We start from the raw sequence: 14,242 nt of genomic DNA, 5'->3' as shown, positions 1-14,242 counted from the left end.
TATTTGAAATCATGCTGTTACTTCTCCAAGAAACAATCAAACATGGTCTTCCTAACTATAGACAGCACCCAAAAAAATCTGTGTCTTTTGTCAGTAGCTCCTTCATGGTCTAGTATTAAATAATACTTTTACTAGATACAGGTCAGTATATTTATAATTGTACAAGTCCAGGAGAATGCTGATAGTTAAGGAAACTTAAAAAAAAATTAACCCCAAATTAAAACTGCGTTTTACTTATTTCTATTTAAAATACTTTAGAACTTGGATAAGTTTGATTTTTCTTTTTGAAAAAAATTTTTGTTGTTGCTTACCCACCCTCTCACCACAACCACCATCAAAGTCTTTAGTAGAAACCAGTATCATCTCTTTACCACGGAGGGCATCCAGAAGTACAGAATTAAAGCCTTAACATTTGATTCATGGAAGTATAAAATCAGTGACAATAAGTGGTACATATTTCCTGATTTAACAGTAGATTAAGAAGGCAGGAGAAATTAGCCCTTTCTTGGGTAAGGTAAAGAGAATTTTCTAGTTTTAGTTATAGCAACTTTGTGGGGTATTTTAATGTATTTAAAGGTTGGTTAATATTAGGCCTAACATTAGGCTTGATTCTTGTCCTTCTTAAAAACACTCTTCCTACTTTTTGTATACCTAAAAAGAAAACACATCTCAGTCCTCCTGTTTTTGGAGTTAAGTAATATATTGTTTACAACTCTCCAGCATGCCAATAAGTGTTGGCGAGTGCATAGGACAGACTTTCCAATTCAGACTATGGTTTATTTCATGGCAGTAAGAAATAGGAATGCAAACTGGAATCTGGAAGCATGTAGCATACATTATGGTTTTTTATCCTGGCTTTATTTTCCTCAAAATTCTTTTTTTAATATGTATATAAAAGTCATAATTTTTTAATAATAAGTTGTTTAATCTTTATCTTGATTTGACCATAGTTCATCAGATATTGTTTAAAAGAGAAGCCTGGCAATATAAACTGACCAATTTGCATGAAAGTAATGATAATAGCATTTATTAAGAGTCTTATAATTAGAAAACTTATTAATCTTTATGAAAAATATCATTCATCAAATGGTTGGCATGTCTTTTATAATCATTTTATTAAAGAGTTGCTTTGAGTGAATGTTTAAATAGAATTATTTGTTTCCATTCTCTTCTGAGCTATTTTATTAAATAAAGATTAATTTACTTGCTAAAAATAATTTGAAATTGTTTATTTTTAAAGTTATAGCTATTTTGTATTTATTTTAAATTTCTATCCATATTTCACACATTCCAAAATGTGATAATCTTTATTGTACTTCTGCCCTCTAATTAGAAGGTATTTGTAAACATATACCCTGTTTCAATGCTGGGTATATATGTATACCCATAAACATTGGAACACTGGATTCTAACAGTGTGTACATGACTGTCTAAGATCATCTTAAGAACTTAATATGGCATTATATGTCTAAATTTAATATACTAGAAGAATTAAAACAATAAAGTAATATAATTTTTAATCAAATGTGTTACCTCTTTTAAATACCTACTTTGTAATACCTTGTTTTATTATGTACAACCTATACAGTTGCTAATATAAATATGTACATCAAATATGGGCTTAAGTTTTCAGATAAGCATAGCTGCTATTAACTATAGAATAACTAAATAGTCTTTAGGCATGTTGACTATATTCTTTAAGGGAACTGATTTTGGGGAAAAGTACATATACATGCATGTATATCATACACACACACACACACACACACACACACACATACACACACACCCCGGAATATATGCTAAGAGACTAGATTTTATTTATTCCCACCACAAAAAAGAAATGATAATTTTGTGACATGATAGAAGTGTTAACTAATGCTATGGTGGTAATCATATTGCAATATATAAATGTATCAAATCAACACATTGTACATCTTCAACTTACACAAGGTTACATATCAATTATGTCTCAATTTTTAAAAAGGGAATATAGTCAATATCCCTAAAGACTACTTAGTTATATTATAGTTATATGGTATGCAGTATAGTTTATGTATACATACATACATATATATATAAAGAGTTCTCTTTTTTTAATACAGTAATATTTTTATGAAGTCCTTTAAATTGATAGCCTACACATCTAAATGCATCTCATACAGTTATTCATAGTATTTGCATATTTAACAGAACAAAACACTAAGTTGGTGGACTTGAAGCTGAAGAAACTCCTAGACACTCAGCCACACGTGGCAAATTCACCTTCCAGCGCTGCTCACAAAGCTATAACTGAAAGTTCAGAGCAAGACATTAAGGTAAATCTTACTTGTTTAAAATATTTGACTTAGTATCTGTGTATTCTAATTTCCACTGGCACTTCATAATCCTAAAGTCAGTTTCTTACCAAATTCTTCACATTAAGATTAAGATATACAAATTTTTATTAAATAGCCAATAAATTAAATACCAGTATGGTAATCAGTATTCAGGTACTGTTTTTCAGATAAACTACTACTTTAAGTTGATATGTCAGTAAAAGTAAAAACTATTCTTGACTTCTGTATGCATTTGTATTTTGCTAACGAGAATATTGCTAAGAGAATTCTAGCATATTCTATCATCTTCAGCCTTTGACCTGTTAAGATAAATTAATTCCTGAAGATGGTATGTGATTGAATATAAATTTTTTAGATACTTGCATGTGCTTTGTGCCAATATAAATCTTACCTTGTGTAAGATTTTAGCCAAAATGCAACATTATAAGATGATGATGATAATGATGATGATTTGTAGTATTTATATTATCCCCACTCAAGCCATCCCCCCTTTTCCTTGCACTGTATCATTAATATTTCTCTAGCTTTAGGGCATTTCTAGTCTTGTATAACTTTTTCACCCACCTGCGGACTATGGGGACTGCCCTGCTGACTGAAAGGATTTCCTTCCCCTGACACAGAGATGCTTTGAAGTCCCAAAACAATGACTTTCATTGCTTTTCCCTTATACTGTCGGTTTCTATAAATTGGTGATGAAAGTGTGTGGCAGCACCAGAGGACTTTTGGTCACTGTCTTTGAACAAAAGGAAGCCTGGATCAGGTCTGATTTTTTGCGTTCAATTTAGCTTTCTGCACTGGATTTAATGCAGAATGAAGCTGGACTAAGAATAATACAATGGATTGAAAAGGCTAACTGAATTAGTGGGTTTAGAGGAATACATTTGTAAAGTGGCAGAAGTCCCTAGTCATAAAAAGGTTTCTTAAGATGGGATTTGCTGGCTAATCGCACTGATATTTTAGCATGTTGCCAGCGCTCAAAAAATTTAGCCGTGTTTGTTTATTTTGGTAAAGACTTGAGTTTTAGACTATTGGGCAGTTATTATGATAACGGTAGAATACACACTTTTCTTAAACAAACAAACAAATAAATAAAAGCCATAATTGTTTCTATCCTAGCTACATAGCTAGCATATTAATAGCATGATACTAATAATAAATATATAACTTAAAAAAATAAGACAGAGGTATTTTCGTTCTCAAGGTTTAATTATCTAAATAGATGCAGTTGTTTTTGCTTTCCAAAAAGCTCTTAAATGTAGTTATTTTCAAACTTATTCCAACAAAATGTGTGCTTTAAACAGCTTGTCTTTGTATGGATCTTTTTAGTTCAGATTTTTTAAATGGTGCTTATAAAGAACATATAGAGTCCATCTGTTCTCTTGAAGCTTTCAGCATTGATTTAGGGTTTTATTTTTTTAATAAAATGCAGTTTACACGTTTATAAATGAGGCATTCTGTGTTTGTGGAAAAGGATAAACTGTTACCTTCCCTTGAGGATTCTGTATCCCAGGCCTCCTTGAGGCTAGAGAATAGGCCATTGGAGGACTCCCTCATTACTGATTGTCTCAATGCAGAGGAAGGGCAAAGTCTTGGTAGCTTTTGATAACCAGTTTCAGCATTCAGCAGGCTTAGCTATTAGTCATGCATCTTAGCCTTTCCCTATTTACTTTCAAAACACTTAATAAAAATAATAAAGATTAGGTATAAAATGAAATATTTGTTTGGTACACAGCACCACGGTATCTGCGGCTTCCACACACTGCAGTGGTTCAGTCTTCTGGGATATTTCTTGTTGATAGAACCATTTGAATTTGTTACCAGTATTAACATAGGAAGCTCTGGAAAAGATAATTGTAGTTTCCTTAGCTGTAAAGGGCTTACTTACAAATCTGGCTTTGGAAAGTTATAGCTGATGAAATGCAGTTCAGTGGGGTAGTGTTATAATCCTACCTTTTAGCCTTCATCCAGCATTAGTGGTTTATCTCAATGGGCATAAAATTAGAAACTAGTTCTTCTTGTCATACAAGTCTGTGGGACTGTACAAACAGATGGGGCAGAATAGTGGGGCTGGGGTGGTGGGGCGGTGGTAGACAGAGGCAATGTGGCTTTTAAATGATACATATCAGAAGAAGACATGGGAGTTCGCAGTATCTAATGAATCACAGTTATCAAGAATGATCCTCCATTTAAACCATGTCTCCCAAAGGTTTCAGTTACAGGCAACAGACCTTGCCGTTGAGCTATTTAGAACATCTCTTTATAGTCCTTTTTTCTTTCAAAACGTTTCTAAGTTGGCATTATCTTAAATCAGTAAAACTTGTTTTACTAATGTGTAATTTCACATTTATAAGATCAGGACTCTCTTACCACATTTGTTTCACTTTTAGAATGGCACAGAAGATCTCCGGACTGAGCGATTACAAAAAGCAACAGAACGATTTAGAAATCCTGTTGTGTTTAGCAAGGATTCTACAGTAAGAAAAACTCAACTTCAGTCTTTCAGTCAATATGTTGAGAATAGACCAGGTAGGAACACTTTTTTACATGTTTTCCCATCTTATGATTTAACAATATTTATATATGTGTATATATATATATATATATATATATATATATAGAAGCTGATAATGTAAATCCACATTTCAATACACAAATATCAAGCTTTATAATAATTTTACATGTCTTTCCCTTTTTTTAAGAGATGAAAAGGCAGAGATCAATACAGGAAGATACAAAGAAAGGAAATGAGGAGAAGGCAGCAATAACTGAAACTCAGAGGAAGCCATCAGAAGATGAAGTGCTTAATGTATATTAATTTTTTGTGTGGTTTCATGATTGCTGATAATTCCAAACTGTATGTGGAAATAGTGCCTTTATTTGTTAAAATGAGATGTTAGGTTTTTTAAGATGTCAATCTCCAGTGCATTCAAAGCAGAGTGAGAGGGGTGCACTGTTGAATTAGTCTGCAGTGTGGTGATAATTGTCAGATAAAAAAAATGAATTTTTCAGAGTTCCACAGCCCCAGCTTCCTTGAGACATTTCCATCAGGGCACTTCCCATAAAGAGATTCCAGTATTGATCTACTGGGAGGATTTTAATTATTACAATAGCAGATACCGCAGAGCTGCAGTTAGAGGGAAAAGTCACATGAGACCTGCTAGAATTTCTCAGCCAACCCATTTTGTTGGCTTGGGTTAATGGGTGTTCAACCTTTCCATTATCCAGATCAGCCGTGAATTACTAGCTGAATGATGTTTGCATTAATATAATATATATGGTAATTTCTTCACTTAATTAACGGGGAGGTTCAGCTCAGTAGGGGTATGGGCTGATCATGTGTAAAATTGATTTGTGAGGGAAATATTTGATAGACCGCAGGGAGAAAGCTGCTTTTGATGGACAGCTGCGGGACAGAAGCAGGAAGAACAAGTTTTAACTTGAATTTTTGTCTGGAAGTATTGCTCTCTTTAATGGTGCTACTTTTTTTTATTATTATTATCTCCAGTTTGTGTAAATATTTTCTTTGTTTTTACTCTTAAAATTGTCTGTTATGGATTTTAGAATCCTTGCAAATGTAGTCAGAGTTACAAACTACATTTTAGAGCTGTAAAAACTTCTCATTTTTAAGTTCTCGTTTTAAAGTTGTTTTACTAAAACCTGGCACGTCTTAATACATAGAAGAGCTAAGTGGTATATCCTGATGAAATATTTGGTATAATTTATAAGATACAGAATATTTGAGTATACTATATACTCACACTAAAGAAATCTGAGTATAAACTTTGTTACTATTTTTAACTGAACCAATCAGTACAAGCAATGAAGTTTACGTGTTGCTTATCACTTCTGTTTTCTTATATCTTTGTTACTTTTACTATGTTTGTTTTGTCCCTCTGGATGGAAATGAGAATAGTCCTTTTTGAAAATGCTCTGCTGTCTGACAGGTAGATGCAAAAAGCATTCACCAGATTCCAGATTTTAAACCTACCATTAGCATTTATTCTGTTGTTATAGTTTTTCTATTTCATAGTGAGATGGAAGAATATCCTCTTTGTATGAATCTTTTAAAAATACAGTAACTTATTTTATCAGTCTATCCTGAGACATTATCAGTTTCATGATTTTTTAAAATATTTCAGCTTAAGTTTGTCAACTACCATAGTCAGTTTAACAATAAGCTGGTTTAAATTGAGTTCATGTGTGAGTACAGTTTACTGGTTCCAAAGATAAATAAGTTATACCTATGGTTAGACAGGTTTGTTCATTATGAGAATTCCAAAATATCCTCGTAAATAACGTAATTCTTGATTTTGTTTCTTGTTTAAGGAGTAACGAAAGATAATTCCTCATGGCTTCTTAGAGATTAATATGCTTCTAGGTAGGGAAGGGATTTGACACAAGAACGTTGTTCACATTTATTTCTCTGAATAAATATTGTAAGTGCTGATATTAGTAGTGGTAGTGGTGAGAGTAATCACTTAAGCAGTTCTTTAGTATTTCTCAGCTACTTAGGAAACTAACCCCTAGAAATGCCACAAGACAAACAAGCATTCCAAAGGAAGCTATAATTAATCAGTTTGGTACTATACCATGAATAACCCTGCCCCCTAACGATTTCAATTTGTAATAGGAAAATAAAAAGTAAACCTATATTGGTACTTTATAATAGAACTGCTACTTCAAATAAAACTTCTAAGGATAATTTTTTTTAACATGCTTGGTTGTAAAAAGTAAAATTTCAGTTGAAATCCAAATTTGGTTAAATGGAAGATTAACCAAATCAGTGTACTGGTGGCATTAGATCCAGTGTAGCAAGGTTTGAAACCACCTGTCAAGTTAGAATTCGCAGCTACAATAATTAGTAATACATCAACAGAATGACATGTTAAAGTACAGAAGCCAGCTGGAGGGGAAACTGGAGATATTAGAAACTTCTCTTTTATCATTTTTTAAAAATACTTTAAATAGTATAGTTACTATGAAAAGAAGAAATGTATCTTTTTAATTTTATATTTTTGTAAGAACAAATCTGATTTTTTTCAGGATAGATTCTTTAAGAAGCAATTCCTTAGTTAAATTCCATTTTTATATATTACACTTTTGAATTAAAGATGTCATTGGTGTTTGTTTTGACAGTCACCAAGGGAAAATTATCTTCTATCCTTGTCCATGCTTAATCACTCTGACTCAACTCTAAGGAGAATTTTTTTCTTACTTAGTGTTAACTTTTTAAATCTGGCAAATCTGGGTGTTAAATTATAAATATAATACTAAACAGCCAAGATTTTCTCTATTTACAAAAGTTTTGCAATATATGTAATACATATGAAAATTTTTTGAATCACAGGGCGTTGCTTTTAGTTACTAAGAGTGATACTAAGGGCGTATTTGGTTCTCTAGGTAAGTGCTTTACTAAGTGTTTGTAGAAAGGAAAAATGCAACTTACAAGTGATTTTTTTTTCTTTCCTGTTTGTTCTCGTTAACAGAAAGGGTTCAAAGACACCAGTCAGTATGTTGTAGGAGAATTGGCAGCACTAGAGAATGAGCAAAAGCAAATTGACACCCGTGCCGCGCTGGTGGAGAAGCGCCTTCGCTATCTCATGGACACAGGTACGGTGCCCAATTACACTGTAAACAGTTTTGGCAAATTGAGCGTTCACAAACTCTTATAGAGTTTTGGAAGTGTGAATCTTTGAAGCCTGAATGTTCAGCAGAACTGCCTTGAAAATAAAAAGGCTGCGATTTGCAGCCACCTCTCTGGGCCCTGGTGATAAGAGTGCCTTCATGGGAAGTGATAACTCGCCCTGATACCGTGTGAGCCAGCACTATTGAACAGTGTGCTCATCCATGCAGGGTTGGAATACACATCTGTGCCTCATTGATATGCCACTGCTTAAAAAAAAAGTAAGATCTTCACTGTTCTACTGATTCATTGGGAAAAAAAAAAGATTTGGCCAGCTAAAGCCATGTACTGCATGAAACAGAGCACTATGCATAGGGGACATCTCCACGGACTAGATCACTGAAATTTGAGAATACTATCTGGTTACTGATGCTCCACAAGTTTTTTTCAAGAGAACTGGTTTTTAAAAGTCTGTAATACTTTGTGTCACAGTTGCATTTGAAAGGATTAAGGTATATAGGAAGGTTTGTAAAAATGGTTTAGAGCAGCAAGTTAGCTCCTAACCAGAGGGTAGATTGGCATTTAATGCTGACTGCCAATAGTGATTGAATAGATCTAAGTGTACAGTAAGCTATTGGAAAAAAAAAAAAAAACAAAACTGTATGTGTGTATATTTTAAAGAAATATATTTCTTTAAAATATATGTCTATACATATATGTTTCTTTAAAATCCTGCTCCTACAAAAGGGGTAAAAATGGGAAATAAATTCAAATCATTCATGCCAAATTAAAAGTACACTATATTAAGTAAAAAAATGTCAAAATGTAAGTGGAAAATCTATTCCTTTAATCTAATTAATTGCTTTAATTTTATGGCAGTGTTAAAGTAGATTAGTAAAGTAGATTAGTAAATTAGTAGTAGATTAGGATTGGAAAGCTTTCTTGAACTTTTTCTTCTCTATTTGCCAAAGATGTATTTATAATTAAAGAACTCCTCCAGAAATAAGCATTTATATGGGACATTTGAAAATTGCCTACCTTAGTGAAATCAGAACATACTAGAATGTGAAGAGACCTTTGGCTTTATCTGGCCGGATTGGTTTCAAGCTGTGTTCTGTGGAGACTTTAGGGCTTCTTCACAGACACCTTGGGGCTGGTAGGACAATAAGGGAGCAAGCAGATAGACGTCTGGGTTTCTTACCTTACTTCAAACAGAGTAGCTCTGAGTTTATTTATATGAAATAGCGGGCTTCTTGGATGAGCTCATTTAAAGAAAAGGTTCTACTGGTTAAAATTTAAAACGAAACAAAAAAAGGTTTTTTTTTATTTTTTGAAAACTATTACCTAAACTTCTCATTATACAGAGGAGACAGAGGCACAGGAAAAGCTCAGTGCCACACAGATCAGTAAGTGGCTGACCTTCAGCTAGCATGCAAGTCACCAGAACCCTATTATACCATACCCTATGATACCTGCTATGCCAGATTACCTAGAACATGTTTGTCATTGCCCTAACAAGTTACATGTATGCTCATTCATATACATAGACTTTTGTGTGGATATGCCATAAACCAACACATGGCTTCACACTTGCATTTTTCCTTTGGTCTCTGAAGGGTTTTGAAAATATTATGTTAACTATATTAAAAATGTAAATACTAGGTAGTGAAATTTCTGTAATACATTTTTAAATTATTTCCTTTATATATTTTAAGGAGACTTTTTTTTTTTTTAAATTCTTTCAAGTAGAGCACCTTTCCTCTCTGTGTTGGATAAATTAGATGTTACTATAAAAGAGCCTTGTGTCACAAGAGAAAAAGCTAGAAATTCTGTTTCCTTTCCTTCTTTCACACTTGGGGCCTGATTTATTGAGGGTTCTAACCAAAATAGACTCAAGTTCTCCTCCCCATACTACATATTACCAGTGAAGCTTTATAGTGGCCCCAACTAGAGATCATTTATCATCTGAAAGACAGTCACGGACTACAGATTGATTCTAGAATCTCTTCAGGGCTTTATATTCCATACTACACAGGACAGAATCTAGTCTAGACTGGATCTGCTAGACTTGGTTCCCCAACTTGATAAATGCCGAGTATCCCCCTGGATCGTATTGAACCTCCTCCAGCTCAAATAATGGTCTCCCAAGATTTGCCTAAAGCCTGGGTAACAACTGAAGTGAAAGATAAGGTGTTAGGAAGGAAAAGCATATATTTATTCATCCTTTTCCTTTTTGGGGTTCCCATACTTCCAACTTTTCATTTATTATAGAAGCTAGTACCTTTTCTCTGGTATCTTAGAGTTTTTGTGTACTTTCTGAATCTCAGCCTTACAATTAAGCAGAGCAGATAGTATCATATTCTTTACATGATAAAACTGAGCCTCAGATTGGGAAAATGGCTCATATAAGATGGCCTAATTACTAACGGCTGAGTTAGGGCTTGTACCCAAGTTTTTAGGCTTTCTATCTCTTGAGACAGTTCTCTTTTCCCACTACGTCTTTTTTTATAGCAAAAGCATACTTTATCAGCTATTTCAATTTTTATATACTTGTAGGTACTGACTATATACAATTTTTAACTGTATTGATTTGAAATTCATGTATAAAAGTAACCATTTTAAAATGTAGAATTCAGTAGCATTTACTACATTCACAGTATTGTACAATCACCACCACTATTTCCAGAGTTTTTCATCACCCTAAACAGAAACTCTGTACTCATTAATTCCTCATTTTCTCCTCTCATGGTCCCCTAGGACTCGCTAATCTACTTTCTGTCTCTCTGAAATTGTTTTATTCTAGATATTTCATATAAGTGAAATCAAACAATAGTTATCCTTTTGTATCTGGCTTCTTTCACTTATTATAATATTCTCAAGGTTCAACCATATTGTAATGTACCACTACTTTATTCCTTGTTGTGGTTAAGTAATATTTCATTGTATGTGTATGCCACATTTTGTGGAGTCATTCATCCATTGATGGACACTTGGGTTGTTTACACCTTCTGGCTACTATGAACATGGTCTAAAAGCATCTCTTTGAATCCCTGTTTTCAGCTTTGGGGGTTATATACCTAGAATTGGAATTACTGGGTCATATGGTAATTCTCTATTTTGTATTAAGGAATTGTACTCAATTTTAAGTGGGTGTGAAGTTTATTTAGAAGTTGATTTGTGGAATTGAAGAATACATTTTCCAAAAGAAGCACTGTTATAAGCATCCACAGGCCAGACAAACCCACAAAAATCTATTAATTTAAAATGTAACTAAAATAATACTAATAGTTACATTAGACCTGAGTCCTAGGTTCCCAGGGTTTGAGCAGCTCTAGATTTTAAGCACCAATCCCTTTAACACTGAAGCTCTTGCATCTTGAGAGAGGATAGTAGGGACTGGATGGTGGCCTAGACTTCTGGGCATTTCTCCTGGCATGTTGGGAGAAGACTCTAGCAAGAAAGTAGCAAAGGATTGTAAGAGAGAGCCTCAGTGGGTCCTGCAGCAAGTGGATCCCTGGGGAGGTACCAGGGATGAGAATGGCAATGACAGGGGAAGGGCTGGAAAGATCCCAACATTCATTTAGGGGAGAGGCATCTGTGTCAGAGTCAGCTCAGCTGTGGAGATTTATATGACTGGTCCCTTCTGAAACTGAGTAATCCTAAATCAGTGGTAGTTTGAATATTAAATAACAATACTGTGTGTGAGAGAGAGGGCACGTGAGTATCTTCTGCCATCCTGTCTTAGGATCTATAATATCCTCATGCAAATACTAGAGAACTTTTTTCCATCAGTTCTGAATGTTTTGTGGGTTTTGTTTTTGTTTTTCTTTTGTAATTGTTGCAGAGGAGGAATTTTTAAATTTCTAGCACCTGAAGTTTGTAACAATTACTTCTTTGGGGACACTAAAGCTTATTAGTTAGAAACATGCATGTGTTCCAGGCTGACGTTTTGTATGTAAGTATAGGGCTAATGAATCTGTACCAGCAATGTTGTTACCCTTGCAAAAATGGAGTTTATAATGGAAATGTTGATGGGCCCTTTTACTAAAGTGCTGCAAATAGTGTTACTATAATGAATGGTGTTTCTTTTCCATTCCTGATCTGTTTTCATTTGATGGTTATCAAACTTTCTTACTGTAGAACTGTAGTGTTTAAAACTAATGATTTGTGGGTTTTTTTAAGTGACAATATTTTATTTATATTTTGAGTGTAAACATTAAACATTCTGAGGGGAAAATTGCAATAAAATTGCATTTTCTGGCTTTATAACCTTTAAACACTGAATAAAATGATCATGATAACCTTCTTAAGTTCCTGGGCCACAAATACTGATTCCATAGCTTTTTGTAGACTAACCACTACAAAAACTTAGCAAATGACCATTTAAAAATATTAAATATACTCAGGGAAAAAAGAATGAAAAGAAATAACTTTCCTATACATTCCTCAGAACGTCTCTTTACCTCAACCTTTGAAGAGTCAAATGTGGTAAACGTTAAAGCTGCTTTAAAGCAGGGAATTGGGCCCACAAAAAAAAGAAAAGTAAAATTTTTGACTTGTTACTGGAAACCTTTCTCTTTGAATCTCCAGAATTACCCATTATCTTTACCTAGAGATAACAATAATGGTCAATATTTATTACATGCTTCTTGTATGTCTGGCTTTATGGAAAATGCTTGACATACATTATTTCCTTGTCTCTCACAATGGCCCTATGAGATAGGTTCCATTTAATAACTGGGACTGTTAATGATCACATTTTTTAGTGAGGAAACTGAGGCTTAGATAAGGAAGTAGCTTGCCCAATTCACATAGTTCTCAGGTGGTGGTACCAGGAGTCAAACCCAGTCTGAGGGCTCTGGAGCCCAGCTTCCAGACACCACATAACATGGTCTCTCCTTCATCTCTCATCTTAGAGGTGAACTTCTGGTTTCCCTGGGGTCTTATTACTAATTCTTTGTACCTTTTTATCACCATTTCATGATTTATAATTAGTAACTCAGAAGAAACAGATCAATATTCATTTAGCTTATGAAAAAAGTCACTTAACCAACCCATTTGGCCCATTAGAGCCCTAGCACACTCATGTTCCTCTTAATATTATTTCTCTTCTCTGGTCATCAGCATGTAATATACATGAAAATCAGGCTGTAAAACATCCTCATTTGGAATAATTAAAGAGATAAAAACAAGCTTCTCTTCAAAAGAAACATCTAGCTCTTTGTTAATCTCTATAAGGCTCTGAAACTTGAGCATTATAGCCTTCAGAGAGTAGTTTTCAATCTAGGATCAGCTACTAATGAATACCTGAAGATGGTTTTCTGAGGTATGTTAAAAGTAAAACTAACTAAAACCTTAAGTGACTGACTTCTAAAATAATGTAATTATTTTTATATTAGCAGCTTACAATCTGTGACACTGGATATGTATGTACATTTCCTATGTTAAAGCCTCTTAGTTTTACTCTTAAAAAATGTGATATACATCTATTTCAATATGAAAATGTAATCACAGCTATTTAAAAAAAAAAGGGACAGTTTATCGGTACAAGAGCTTATAGAAAATTAGTGCTTCAGTGGCATGAATACTGGTTCAATGTCACGTCTCTTGATTAGAGTCTAAATACTTAAAATTATTAGATTTCCAGAGGGTTTTATACCTATGTTCCTGAAGTACTTTATATGATCATAAAAGATTTGCTCTGTGAATGAGGAAGAAAACGGGCATGTGCAGAAGGTGTAAAAAAGAAAAGGCATTTGTGTGATCAAAGTATAGAGTAATATAATTCCAATCTCACTGATTTATTTTCCCTTCATAATGACCAACATTAAATGATTACAAAAACAGAGCTATCTTGTTATGATAACAATGTACCTTCTATGCTTCTGTGTATTCTATGAATTAAACAGATGGATTTTTGGATGCTGTGACTCCTAGATACTGAGTTAAGTACAAACTTCAAAATACAACTCAAGTATTAAAAATCTTCCTAAGGGTCTTGTAACTATCTCATACTATGTGTATCTCTTCCTGGTTCTTTTATCTGTATTTTCTCATTTCTACCCCCCAAAAAACTTGCATTCTGAACTTTATTGCAATTATACATTTGGTCTTCATTTTTAAAATGTTTTTAATGATTAGACACAGGCTTATAAGTTCAGTTAGATATAAATTTAGTTAGTTATTAAATAGGCACTATTCACTATTTGAGGCCCTGTAGATATCAGATAATGAACATGTTTATAGTGCTATGTAAGGATTAATTAAATAACAAAAACTC

General features: G+C 33.6%; 1 protein-coding gene across 12 annotated transcripts in view; it reads left to right on the top strand.

The window, feature by feature from the left end:
• Positions 1-14,242, top strand: part of EHBP1 (EH domain binding protein 1) — a 494,124-nt gene that overhangs the window by 440,601 nt on the left and 39,281 nt on the right. For all 12 annotated transcript variants that reach the window (XM_049696094.1, XM_049696098.1, XM_049696097.1 and 9 more), the window contains 4 exons: positions 2,194-2,318; positions 4,727-4,865; positions 5,039-5,145; positions 7,826-7,949. In XM_049696094.1, coding sequence (XP_049552051.1) covers positions 2,194-2,318; positions 4,727-4,865; positions 5,039-5,145; positions 7,826-7,949 — 495 coding nt within the window. The remainder of the gene's footprint in view (positions 1-2,193; positions 2,319-4,726; positions 4,866-5,038; positions 5,146-7,825; positions 7,950-14,242) is intronic.

Source organism: Orcinus orca, chromosome 13 (assembly GCF_937001465.1).
Source record: "Orcinus orca chromosome 13, mOrcOrc1.1, whole genome shotgun sequence".
NCBI classification, from domain to species: Eukaryota; Metazoa; Chordata; class Mammalia; order Artiodactyla; family Delphinidae; genus Orcinus; species Orcinus orca.
The sequence above is the reverse complement of the archived record's forward strand: the minus strand, read 5'-3'. Positions and strand labels throughout refer to the sequence as shown.